Genomic DNA, 13,335 nt, shown 5'->3' on the forward strand with positions numbered 1-13,335 from the left:
CATGTGATCCAATTGCTAACAGTTTGTCTTCTGTGTCCATCCTTCTTTCCTCCATATTTTCCCTATTGCTTTATTATTTCTTTTAAATTATAATTTTATGTACATTTAATGAGTGGTGTCTGCTGAGAATATGTATTGCTATGAATATCCTATGAACATTTATTTGACATCATCTTATATGCAGAATGTGTGATGGCATTTTTTTCTGACAGTCATTCAGTATAACAACTCTACATTTTGGTCACATCGGTATGGCTGGTTATTTCAATAATGAGTTTTTTCAGATTTGATTTTGTGGGAGTTAGGGATTCTGGGTTCTGCTTCCCTCTATGGCTTCTACATAGCCAATATGTGCCTCAGTTTCCTGTCCAAGTAAAATGAAAGTAATAAAACCGATTTTATTCACAGGAGAGTTCTGAGGCTTAATGTCTTTGGTTGGGAGGAACCATGGACGTGCATAGTATTATACACTTATGTAAAATGAAGGGAATGTTTAAGCAAAGGCTGTTTTGATTTACTGCAAGAGCTGCACAGGGTGTGTTAATACTTGTGTGTTTGAGAGAATAATAATCCAGTGCCAACAGTTTTGAAATCTAAGTTTGTGTTGATCAGGGCACACAGGTGACTAAAACACAGATATAGGGAAATAATTCAAAGTGTTAGGCTGAAACTCTAACCAGTGGTGATTATGGAAATAAACATCCTTCCTCCTTCGAAATATCAGGAATTGTACTGAGTCCAGTATTATGTTAAATGTCCTTGTGCATATAGCTAATGAATTGGAACTGGTCCTCTTCAGCCTAGCTCTCTTACTCTTCCTCTGCGAAGGAACAGCAATGCCTCTTGGGGTGCCTTGGTTTGTGAAGGTACTCGTTGGTCACTGTGCATGTGCTCTTGTTTGTCAGCCCATAGAGGACATGTTGTTACATTTTTCTGAGAAATTAACTCTTAGCTCAAGCTCTAGAACCTCCATGTCAGCCACAGACTAACAACGCTGTCCCTTTCCCCTCTCTTTTTCCCAGAAAGACAAATAGCTTCACTAGCCATATGTTGGATCCCTTACATTTATCACTGATAGCTGCTCCTTCAATATTTTATCTTCTTTGAATACTGGCTATAGTTTATACATAACTAAATGGTCACATGTTTACTTCCAAACTTTAAATTTCGAACTGTACTCCAGCCTACTATTGTAGGTTTTAACATACCTTTGTAGGCGGAGGGCTATGACAACAAGATGGTTGCTGGGCTGCACTTTGGTCTTTAATATAGGATATACAGGGGTTTGTAAGAGCTAATAAATTCTTTAGATACACCTCCCAAGCACAGCAATGGGAAGCAGAACAAGAAAATCAATTTACTCTCCCACTTGGATTAGGGTGAGGCATTTTCATTGTATATTAGTATTATTATTGTTAGGTTTTGGGGGTTATCTCTCTGCTATGCCACAAAATGGTCTCAGAGAAGCTAGTATAGCCAGCAGAGACTTATAAGTAAGAGGAATTACCTCCAGTATAAAGGCATGTGCATGCCTGCATTGGTTCTTGAGGCCAGGTAGTTGTCACCCTTCTGTGAAGGGAGTTTGATGCAGAGTTAATGGGGCCACAGTATAAGGTCAGGTACATTTGGCATAGGGTTATAACAGCTGCCTCCGTGCAACTCTCAATTTGTGCCAGTACATGGTAGCTCTGGATAAGAGAGAGCAATATACTCCCTACAATCCTCTCTCTCCACTTTATACCAGAATTTGAGCCCTTTGTATGTCCCTCTGTTAATAGATAGTGTGTGACTTACATAGCTGTGTTCTTATTTATTTTTTTTACTTCCTTTAGAATGCAGAGCAAAGCCAGTCACATATTCCAAAGGAAACGGTAAGAGCTTTGTCTTTTCCTTGTCAGAAGACTCCAAATTGTATTAAAATTGATATGGCACTTCTCCATTGAAGTTTGAGACCCTCCTTTCGCATTATATACTGTAGATGGCTCTCTCTAGCTTTACATTTTAAACCTATTTTTGTTATGCAGTTTTCAATTCTAGTTGATTTTTTTTTTCCCTTTCAAATACAGACAAAGGCTAACCAATATAATAGTAATTTAGATGGTTAGTTAGTTAGTTGTGTGTGTGTGTGTGTGTGTGTGTGTGTGTGTGTGTGTGTGTGTGTGTATATAAAAATAAAATCATGGTTATGCTATTTAAGTCTAAAGCTCAAACAAATAAGAGCCAGGAAGCTTAGTTAAGGCAGACTTAAGACATTGTTTGTTGTTGTTAGTTATTTTTAAGAATCTCTGATGTCATGTAAGGAAAGGAGTATCAGTTTCCTCTTGGAGGTTATAGCACATTTGGATTGAGATCCATTGGCAAGATTCTGTATGAAGACTTGTATATGCTCCAGAAGGGACATTCGAGTCTCCTGGTACAAAAGCTAACATGTATTAAGTTGTTAGTTTACTTTGAGACATAAAATCAATTTATGAATTATTATTATAGAACAATACAGTATATACATCTTCATGTGTACAGTATCTTGAATATTACTTACTATTTCAACAGAACTCATAATTTTACTATTAAACAAAGTAACAAATTAGCATGTGGAAAAATTTAGAATTTCAGGTAAGAAAAGAAAGATTCTGTTGGGATTTGAGAAAAGGTCAAGAGTTGGGTTTTTTTTAGAAAAGCTATTTCAGATGGCATGAGCACCTTACCAAGTAAGATTGTCTCAGGGCTAGGTGAGCTGATGGAAGGAAGGTGATGGATAGTTTTTAAAAGTTAAAGAGCACAGTTTTGAGTTGTAATCCCATTAACTATTAATCTAGTCAGCAGAGTTCCCGAAGGATAGAGGGTCAGTGTATTTTCAGGTGCATTGGAGAATTGGGCAGCAGCATATGTTGGAAACTAGAAGCATAGAATTTAACATAACTATAGAAATGGTAGTTGAAACCGTCAGTGAGAGAGGTGACAGGCATAGATGAGAATTTCAGCAGAGACCATCAGTGTAGCTAATGGTACCCATTGTGGTGATTTTGTAAAGTTCTTGATTTCTTTACTTAGTTATTTACATTTTTAGCCAAATAAATGTGGATGTGATGGTGATACAATAGGATATCAACTGTGTGAACTGCTTGGACAATAGCAAATTTGTTTCAGTATTTGGGAATTCATCTGACTGCAAAAAGATAGGTGGGTTGTTAGATAAAAGTTTTGGAAACTGGAAGTCATGCAATTGAGATCCTGCTGGTATAGCTTGTATTTCATCAAATATCCCTATAGTATTTTATAGTTGGTATTATTACATGAAAAAGTGAAACAACTACCACTAAATGTACCCATATGTATGCAACCACTTGACACAACCATTTTTGAAAGTAGGGGGGAATAAAATAGTCTCCAATTAATACTGTAGAGGAAATTTTTAAGTATGTATGTATGTGCCAAAATTGGAATTTGAGTGGGATGTATCAATATCCGCACTCACACATACAAAACAAAGCCATGGAATCTTTTAGACACAGTTTAAAGATCTGTGAAGGAAATCCTGCTCTGCCTAGCAGCTCTTGCTAGCAGTCTGGACAGTCTTCTTGGCTCTGTGCAAGAAGGAAGGCAAAATAGAAGCTGATGTTGGTTCCTTTTGGGTATGAGCCAACAGGCTTGTAAAACAAGGATTTATGCCAGAGACGCAAAGAATGGTTAGATGCTCCTGAATTCTTGACCCTAGCCAGAAGGAGCTCCTAAGGAAGCAAGCCTTCAAATCAGTATACAGGCCTAGGAGCTGGTAGTAAGTGAGCTGGCAGTCCAGGAGTGGAGCAGAAGGATTAGGTCAAAAGGTTAGTGTAGAACAACTTGACTCTTTCACCAGCCACTGGTTTGTGGCCGCTAGCTTTTTAAAAGCTATTCATTGCTTCCACAAGTAAGTAGCTATTTAAGAGCTCCTTGTTTCAGAGCAAGAGGGATAAAGAACTTCCTTGGGGCAATGGGTATAAGCATCTTTTTAAAAAATCCCATTCCTGGGTGGAAAGATCAACTGCAACCAAGAAGAGGGATTTGTTAATGCACATTTTTTCTTCACTGTCCTGGCTCCAACATGCCAGTTCTCCTTCTGCTGGAATAATTATGATACAACAATATTTCTACAAAGTTGATTTTTCTCTAGCTGCAAATCTGTAACACAGCCGCTAATTTTTTTAAAGGCTTTTTTTCTTTTGACACTCTCTCCCCAACTCTCCTTGGTTCTTCCTCATTACTTGCTCACTTTTCTTGCATCTAGTTATCAGGCCTTTCAGATTCCTTTTCTTACAGCTTCTACTTTTTGCACCCACCACTGGTGTTTAAGCTTCTAATTGTGAGTTTTTGACTTTGTGTCATGGAGTTGACAGTAGAAGGAAGAGGGCAAAATAGTAGGAATACAAAAAGTGAAGTTGTTGGAACTGCAAGCATGATAGATTCATAGATTGTAAGGCTTAAAGGGACCTTGTAAGATCATTGGGTCCAGCCCCCTGCACCAGGCAGGAAAGACAACTGAGGTCTGTTCCCAGTTGGTGACCCCAGCAAGGCGACTGTCCAGTCTCCTCTGGAAAATGTCTAGGGTAGGTGATTGCACCACCTCTGGAGGGAGCTTATTCCACAGTCTGGACATGCTAACTGTGAAGAAGCTTTTCCTAATGTTGAGCCTGCAGTGGTCTTCCAGGAGTTTATGACCGTTACTCCTGGTTTTCCCCAACGGTGCCCTGGTTAACAGTTGTTCACCGAGCCCTTGATGTACTCCCATGCTGCAGTGGTAAGCAGCTACCAAGTCCCCTCTCAGCCTTCTCTTTTTCAGGCTGAAGAGTCCCAGGTCCAGTTTTGTGTGCTGTACTTCAAGAAGGATATTGGTCGAGAGGGTCCAGAGGAGGGCCACTCATGTGGTTAGGGGCTTACAGGACAAGCCCTACGAGGAGAGACTGAGGGACCTGGACCTCTTCAGCCTCCACAAGAGAAGGCTGAGAGGTGATCTTGTGGCCACCTACAAATTCATTAGGGGAACTCAGCAAGGGATAGGAGATATTCTGTTCACCAGGGTGCCTCTTGGGGTAACAAGGAACAATGGTCACAAACTGACAGAGAGCAGATTTAGGCTAGATATCAGGAGAAACTTCTTCATGGTAAGGCTGGCCAAAATTTCGAATGGGCTTCCCAGGGAGGTGGTGCTGTCCCCTACCTTGGGGGGTCTTTAAGAGAAAGCTGGATAGGCATCTGGCTAGGGTCATCTGACCCCAGCCCTCTTTCCTGCCTAGGCAGGAGATCGGACTCGATAATCTGTTGAGGTCCCTTCTGACCTTAGCATCTATGAATAGGTCCCTCAGCCTATCCTCATATGGCTTGCCATGCAAGTCTCTGATTATATGGGTGGCTCTTCTTTGGACTCTTTCAAGCTTTACCTCCTTTTACATCCTTCTTCAAGTGTGGTGCCCAGAACTGGATGCAGTACTCCAGCAGCAGTCTTACAAATGCTGAATAGACAGAAGAATCACTTCCTTGGTTTTGCTTGAGATGCATTGATTGATGCATGCCAGAGTATTATTTGCCCTGCTGGTTATAGCATTGCATTGCCGGCTCATATTCATAGTGTGATCAATTACTATCCCCAGATCCCTTTGATGTGTGGTACTAGTCAGTTTGACGCCACCAAGCCTGTAGGTGTGTAGGGGATTATTTGTCCCCAGATGGAGCACTTTACATTTCACGATGTTGAACTTCATCTGGTTCCAATCCGCCCAACTTGCCAGCCTGTCTAGTTCTGCCTGTATCTGTAGCCTATCTTCATCCCCCATAACTTGTTTTCACCCGCAAACTTAGCCATTGAGCTCTTCACAACCACATCCAAATCATTTATAAAGATGTTGAAAAGCACTGGACCAAGCACTGACCCCTGAGGAATACCACTGGCCACTTCTCACCAGGATGATGCAGATCCATTATTTAGAACTCTCTCAGTCCTGTCCTGCAGTCAGCTTCCTACCCACCTAACTGTCTCACAATCCCACAATCCTCCAATTTTCTTGTGAGAACATTGTGGGATACCAAATCAAAGGGTTTTTGGAAGTCAAGGTATACAGTGTCAACCTCCTCTCTCTTATCCAGGTGGCGAGCTACATGATCATAAAAGGAGATGAGGTTGGTAAGACAAGACCTGCCTGCAATGAAGCCATGCTGGCTGTCATTCAGAATCTTACCTTCTGCAAGTCTATTGCACATAGGCTCCTTAATGAATTTTTCCAGGATTTGTCCTGGGGTAGAAGTTAGGCTAATTGGTCTATCCTTACCCGGGTCCTCCTTCCTCCCCTTCCTGAAAATGGGGACAACATTGGCCCTCTCCCAGTCCTCGGGGACCTCTCTGGAGTGCCACAAGCTTTGGAAGGGTTTTGCTGGGGTTCTGTGATCACTTCGGCCAGCTCCTTCAGCACTCTTGGATGAAGTTCATCCAGTTCTGCTGACTTATATATGTCTATTGTTTTTAGATAGGAGCAGACAGGTGAGGTATAAAAATCTGCTCTACTAGATCTTTAAAAAAATGTCATAATTGTTCATGGTGTATTTGTAAGGTACTTATTATTTTAAAAATTTAAATTTTAAAAAGTTGTTGACAGTCATGAGCCAGGAATAAAATTCATACATCAGTAACAAAAACATAAGGCCCAATTCACTGCTGCATTATTTCAGACTTAATTAACAAAACGTTGTTGGTTTTAGTGGAGTGGCTCAATAGCTGCAAAGAAAGGATAATTATAAATGGATCCATGTTTAAATGGCAGGAAGTTTTGAGTGGAATCTCACAGGGGTCTTTCATGTGCCCAGTGTTGTTCAACGTGTTTATTAATGATTTGAATGCTAGAAGAAAGGGCTTCTTCAGCCAATGCTCACATGATGCAAAATGGATGGATTGCAAACATGTTGGAGGACAGGAACACAATTCAAAAGGATCCTCACAGATTGGAAACCTGGGCTGGGGTTAAACAGAATGAAGTTCATTGCTAACAAGTGCAAGCTGCTATACCTTGAGGAGAATAATCAGAAACACAAATACAAAATGGGTGACAAGTGTGTGGATAGCAGTGCTATAGAGAGAGATTCTCAGTAGGGCCGTGTGAAGCTTCGGTTGCTGATTTGATTCAGAGGAGATTCGGCCCAATTTGGCGGCCAAATCTCCGAATCTGACTTGAATCAGGAGACCCACTGATCTCCGGATCGAATCAGAACAGAATCGATTCAGAGATTTGGAGAGATTCGATGATTCAGCCATAGACACAGCTTTATATGTTTTTTCTGCGTACCTTGAGGCTTGTGAATGCTGAGATGGTGGGGTGGATGGAGCATCCCATGGGAGCATGGGGGGGGTGCTCCCTGTGCTCAGCGGTGGACCTGGAAGTGAACCAGAAGTACGTCTGGCCCCAGCTCGTCAGGTTAGTGCCTGGTGCCTCCTGGGCCTGGGGAGGTCCCCGGCGTTCCCCTGCAGCCGATCATCAAGCCAGGGAGGTGTGGGGGGAATCCGGCACTGCCTCTGTGCGTGCAGGGCACTCCCCTGCGCTCCCCTGGGATGCTCCATCTGCCCCACCATCTCAGCGTTCATGAGCCATGCCTGGTACCTCGAGGTGTGTAGAAAAAATGTATGAGCTGTGTTTATGGCCGAATCGCTGATTCTCCAAATTGGAATCGAATCTTCATATTTGGCCGAATCGAATTGGGATAGTCATCTGAATCGGCGAATCTAATCACTGTTCCCCAAATCAGGCTCAATCCAAATTGAGTACTGGCTGCTTCACACACCCCTTGTCCTTAGTGGGTCACAGACTTAATATGAGTTTGCAGTGTGACACAGCTGCACAAAAGTTGAATGTAGTTTTGGCTCCATCAGAAAGAGCATTAGGTACTCCTTTTGTGAAGTAATAGTGCCTCTTTACTTGGCACTGTCAGGTCTTACCTGGAGTTTTGTCTGTGGTTTTGGGCTGCATATTTTAGAAAGGATGTTGAGAAGTTAGAGTGGGCCCAGAGGCAGGCAATAAAAATGATGAAGAGCTTAGAAGGCAACTAATACAAGGAGACATTGAAGGAAATAGATGAGTTCAGCTTGTGGAAAAGGTGCTTAGCCTGGGACATGATACAGTCTTCAAATCCCTGAAGGGCTGCCATTAAGAAGAGGAAAGACACCTTTTCTCTTTTGCTGCAGAGAGCAGGATGTGGCTTGAATTTGCAGCAGGGTAAGTTTAGATAGGGTAAGAGGAAAAAGGTTCTTCGCTATCAGATTAGGCAGGTAGTAGAGTAGATTGCATAGGGAAGTTGTGGACTCTCCATCACTAGAGGTGTTCACATAGTGATTAGCTATGCATTTGTCAGGGATAATCTAGGAGTAGCCATACCTGTGTTATACTATGGGATTTCCTATGCATCTGGGCTTTTATGATTGCTGCATGGGACCTGGAAGAAATTGTTTTCTCTCCTGATACGTTACAGATTTGTTTTGTCTCAGAAACATTGGGTGTTGGCTGGAGCCAATGCTAGGAATTTTGACTGGGGTGTGGCAGGGCTCCTTCTGGGACTAATGCCCAGAGGTTCCTGGAAAGAGGGTCTTGCCCCTCTGCTCAGAGTTGCCATATTTAGATTTATATATAGTTTAGTTGCCATACTCAGATTGCCATATTTAGCATCAAAAAGGAATTTTACCCCCGTTGTCTGGTATGTACGTATAGAGTTTTTGCATTTCTCTGTAGAGGGGATCATGGCCCTCTTTTTGGGATCTCTCAAGTGTATTTTAATACCTCAAAGAGTTTTAATCCACTAATGCAGAGCTGTCCAGCTGGTGGCCCTTGGGCTGCATGCAGCCTGCAAGGGGTTAATTTGCAGCCCCTGGGTTCTGACCCAGCCACTGCTCTCTCTGTTGCTCCAGCTGCAAGAGCAGCTGAGGTTTCTAGGTTCCCCCTGGCTTCCTCTGGTTTCCACTTCTGCCCCCTCCTCCCACCCCTACCCAGATCTCCTACAGGCCACAGTGTACAAGAGAACCTTTGGCTGGGGAGCTAAGGTTGATCCTGGGGTGCCCATGTGGTGCGGGACCCAGTGGAACACGGGCTTGTACTATTGCAGTCCACGAGACATGTGGCCACCAGGGCATGCAGCCCCCAGCTGCTTCCAAGTTGGACAGCCCTGCACTGATGAATCAGAGCCTGTGCATTTCTAAACAAAACATTTGAAAAACAGGTTATTCTCTTTTCTTTCTGTTTCACTGATGAACAAGAAGGGTGTCCAAATTACTCCTGAGCTGTCTGTCTCTGATGTGGCATTTTTAAACCATGACTTCAACCAGTCATTAGCTGTGCCAGCTTGATGCCAATGACAAAACTAAGTGGAACAGATGCACACTTTCCTGAACCTGATGATTATTTGGAATGTAAAAGATTGACCGTAGCGTGAAATAACAGTAATTTGTCATTATTACACTTCTGTTTCTAAGGGAAATTACCTTAATCTTGTTACAAAGCATTGAGAAGAAAAAACCCTGTTAGTTATGCTATATAAAACATCTGCCAATTAGGTTTCCCTATACTCTTTGGAAATCAATAGTGTTTTGAGTATTACTGTGTAATAAATAATACAGTTGCTTGTCCCCACCCTCTCATCCTCCACCCCAACCTTGTACTCTGATCCAAGATGAGGGTCTTTCCCCCCATCTTGTGTGTGGCTGGGAGGAGGGAGCCTCATCTTGGATTTGAGTAAATACAGTACTAAAAAACCTGTGGCCTGGGCGGGCCATGACTCTGGCTGATGTGGCCCATGAGGTATGCAACCCCCAGCCAGTTAGAAATTGGAAAGCCCTGTATTGAGCTATTATCCAGGAAAGGGAGCATAGCGTAGGCAAAAGTAGGCAATGTGAGCTGCAACCTCGAGACTTCTTTTCCTGGGCCTTTCACTTATCCACTGAGCAACAGAGGGAAAATTCTAACCTCTCTTCATTCAGTCTTCCCTTGTTTGAAAAATGGGCATAAACAAGTCTTGCCTTCCCAGCAAGGTAGCTGTTGGGGATGATTAATACCTTAGTATTGCCCTAAAGTGAATGGCCTTGTGGTTAAAGCATTGACTTGTCTACCAGCAGATCTGGCTTCAGTTTGTGGCAACTGCCAAAGTTTTTCTGCATTACCTTGGGTTAGATCACTTAGCTTTGTATACCTAGGTTCCCCATTTGTAAAAGGAGGGAAGAAGGGCATTTAAATATAATGTCAAGATATGCTTGGACCCTGTGACCATGGCACTACAATACACTGGCAAGTGCATTGAAAGATGTGTTATACTTATAGTTGAAAAGATTTATAGTTGAAACAAGCAATGCATTGAGAGCTATCCTTTGATAAAAGGTGCTTCAAGACTTGTACATTTTCATTAAAATGTCAATATTGGGCATTTCCTAGATGTGCTTTCAGTATATTTTAACAGGGAAGTGATCTTCTGTTCTTTTCTTGTCATTTACTAAAGTTTGTTTGAATATGGGAGTAGTTAGTCTTTTGCATAAGCTTATGTGTGTGCTTATTGAATACTTGTGGGAGATGTGTACTTGTACAAGTACAAATACTTGTATGTGGTCAAGGGAAGAAGTATAGGTTTGCACTTCTTGTGTATGTAATTCTGTATATCTACAGAATGTAATTGTATTTCTTTCAAAGGAAATTAAATCTCTTTCATATGATATGATATCTCATTTTGGAGTGGGGTGGGGGAGGCATTTACTACAGTTGGAATCATAGATGGTCAGTACCTCTGAAAGATGAGCCCAAACTGTTTTATAGAGTAATGATATACTAATCCATATATGTAGCACAGCACTAAAATAATTTGGTATGGAATGATACTACCAGATTAGGAGAGACCTGCTGGCTGATGAGGTTGACAGCGTTATTTTCTCGGTGTTGATTGAGAATATCTTGAATGATTGCTGATTCTCTCTATATAGTTATATAACTTTTTATTATAGCAAGGGAGAGGCACAGTTTTTGTCTTCTAATCATACAGGGTGTAAGGGTGATTATACTAGTTTCAAAGATACTTTTAGGGACATACTGAATTACTTCAGATTACATTTTTTAATAAAGATGCGATCTAATGAGATGATAGCAAAGAAAGAAAAAGAAAATAAGTGTGTAATTTTCTCCAGGATACTGTTCTGTTTAGACTTTTTTTAACTATAGAAGGTTAAATATTACTGAATAGCTTATTTGGAGTATTAATGAATTGATCTGAGACCAACAATCCATAGTGAATAATTTAAATAACATTCAGTATCTTTCTGTTTGTGAATTCACCTTGATGAGTTTGAATTTTCTTGAATGTTCAAGATTAAATCATAAATAATGTCTCGGTATAATTCATAGGCTATAGGTCAATCACAGATAGGTTGGTGAAAGAGCAAGATATTTGAAATCTGAAACTTAAGTAAGATAAAGAATGTAGAACTAGAAAGGATTCCTGGGTATAGCTCTCTGGTACCTCAGATGATTCCTTTCAGAACTGTGGATAGATTTTATTGGGCATGCAAGTCACCTAGGTTGCTTTGTTCCCTGTTCAGGTATGTAAATCTTAGAATTATATTTCTAGTTTGATTACTGATGATTATGAAAATAGCATGTTCTGACTGCTCTGGAATCTTCACTGTCACCTAATCCAAAAAAGGCAGTAAGGGCAGAAGTGACTTGCCAGCATGTTGCTTGGAATACACTGTTTCCATGAACGTTCCTACTAGTGTAATTTGGTAGAATAATGACAGAGACTGTGCAGTGGCCCTGAGCCCCGGCAAAGATTATTTATCTGTTTTTATTTTAGAAAATAGTCATGGAGAGAATTTAATTTCTGGTATTGCCTTAGTTTTACTAGCACTGCTATTTCCTATAGCAGGCCTGGGGATCAATATGGATTTAAACTAAGGTTGCTATCTTGAAAACATGGACCTTTGGGGAAAAAGTTATTGTTTTGCAACTTTCTGATGCAGATATTATCACATTTTTAACAGCAAAATGTTCTAAAGTTACTTGACTCAGTAATGCAATATAGTGAATTTGTCCCTAAAGGATAATTGTAGGATAATTTCAATCCAGAGCTGGTGGCCATAGTCAGACAGCAGCTTGCTTCAATTCAGGGATGTCAAACTCACTTGGTTCCTTGGGCTAGACCCGGACTGCAGAACTCTCTATGGGCTGGATCTGGCACTGTAGCAGCAGCAGCTGTGGTGGGAGTGGCAAAAAGGACACTATAGCAGTAGTAGCAGACACTGTAGTGGTGCCACCTGTGCAGCAAGTGGCCTCTTGCTATGGCAGAGGCATGCCAATGGCAGTAGGCCAGTCAAGCAACGGCAGTGTTGCTGCAGCCCTCAGCTTCTTGCTGCCAGTGGTTGTGTTCACCAAGGCCCCAGGGCCTTGGATTCTGTGGCAGGCCTTGCCTACCACTAGCCACATCCCTGTAGCTCTTAGTATATTAAGTTGACAAGAGAAGGAATTGAAATGGTTTGTGAATCCTGAGGAAGGTTAATTAAACTTCTTTAATTAAGATATACCCATTGTAGTAGTTGCATTGACAACTTTCCATATGATTCTAAGCAGTTCTTTATTAGATGGATTTAATCTGTTTTACAGAGTGAAGAAATGTGCAGTGAGTAGAATGTTTATATATGTTTCATAAATTGATTTTAATATTACTGTATTTACTTGATTCCAAGATGAGGTTCCCCCCTCCCCGCAACTGGCATAGGGGAAAAAAGCCCTCTTCTTTTATAAGTGCCTTATATATGACCACAGAAGCAAGCTAGGGAGGAGTTTCCCATTTCCATAAAGTGGGCGTAAAGTCAAGACCTTCCCACTGGAAATGGAAGTGGGAGGTTAACTATACATTACCTCTACCCAGATACTACCCTTTGCCAGAAAAATGGTTATCCCCAGAGACTAGGAAAACCACCTTAGTGGTCATAGTGTTTCCCCTGCCAGCCTAAGAAAGGTATCTTCCCTGGCAGGTTATCTGGAGCTTCTCCTTCTCTTGGGACTCCTGAGTTGGGGGATATATATATATATATATATATATATATATATATATATATATATATTGCATTACTTCTACCAAAAGACTGTCCTGTGGTCTTGATGGCTCACCTGACAGTCTATTAAACACCTCGTTGCCATTACATCATTTACTTTCCCATCACAAACTCTGTTACCATGTTCCTACTTGTCCATGTACCCACATGTCCATCACCATCACCCTTGCCCATTGCAGAGACGTGAAACCGTCCATACACACTAAGCTTACTCCATCCTTTTACCCCACTCTCCCTTT

The 13,335-nt window shown here is 41.5% G+C and overlaps 1 protein-coding gene across 1 annotated transcript in view; it reads left to right on the forward strand.

Moving 5' to 3' along the window:
- LOC102372201 (partitioning defective 3 homolog) overlaps window positions 1-13,335 on the forward strand; it is a 196,974-nt gene that overhangs the window by 58,321 nt on the left and 125,318 nt on the right. The window contains exon 8 of the mRNA XM_006037929.2: window positions 1,833-1,871. Coding sequence (XP_006037991.2) covers window positions 1,833-1,871 — 39 coding nt within the window. The remainder of the gene's footprint in view (window positions 1-1,832; window positions 1,872-13,335) is intronic.

The sequence above is a fragment of the Alligator sinensis genome, unplaced genomic scaffold (assembly GCF_000455745.1).
Source record: "Alligator sinensis unplaced genomic scaffold, ASM45574v1 scaffold691_1, whole genome shotgun sequence".
NCBI classification, from domain to species: domain Eukaryota; kingdom Metazoa; phylum Chordata; order Crocodylia; family Alligatoridae; genus Alligator; species Alligator sinensis.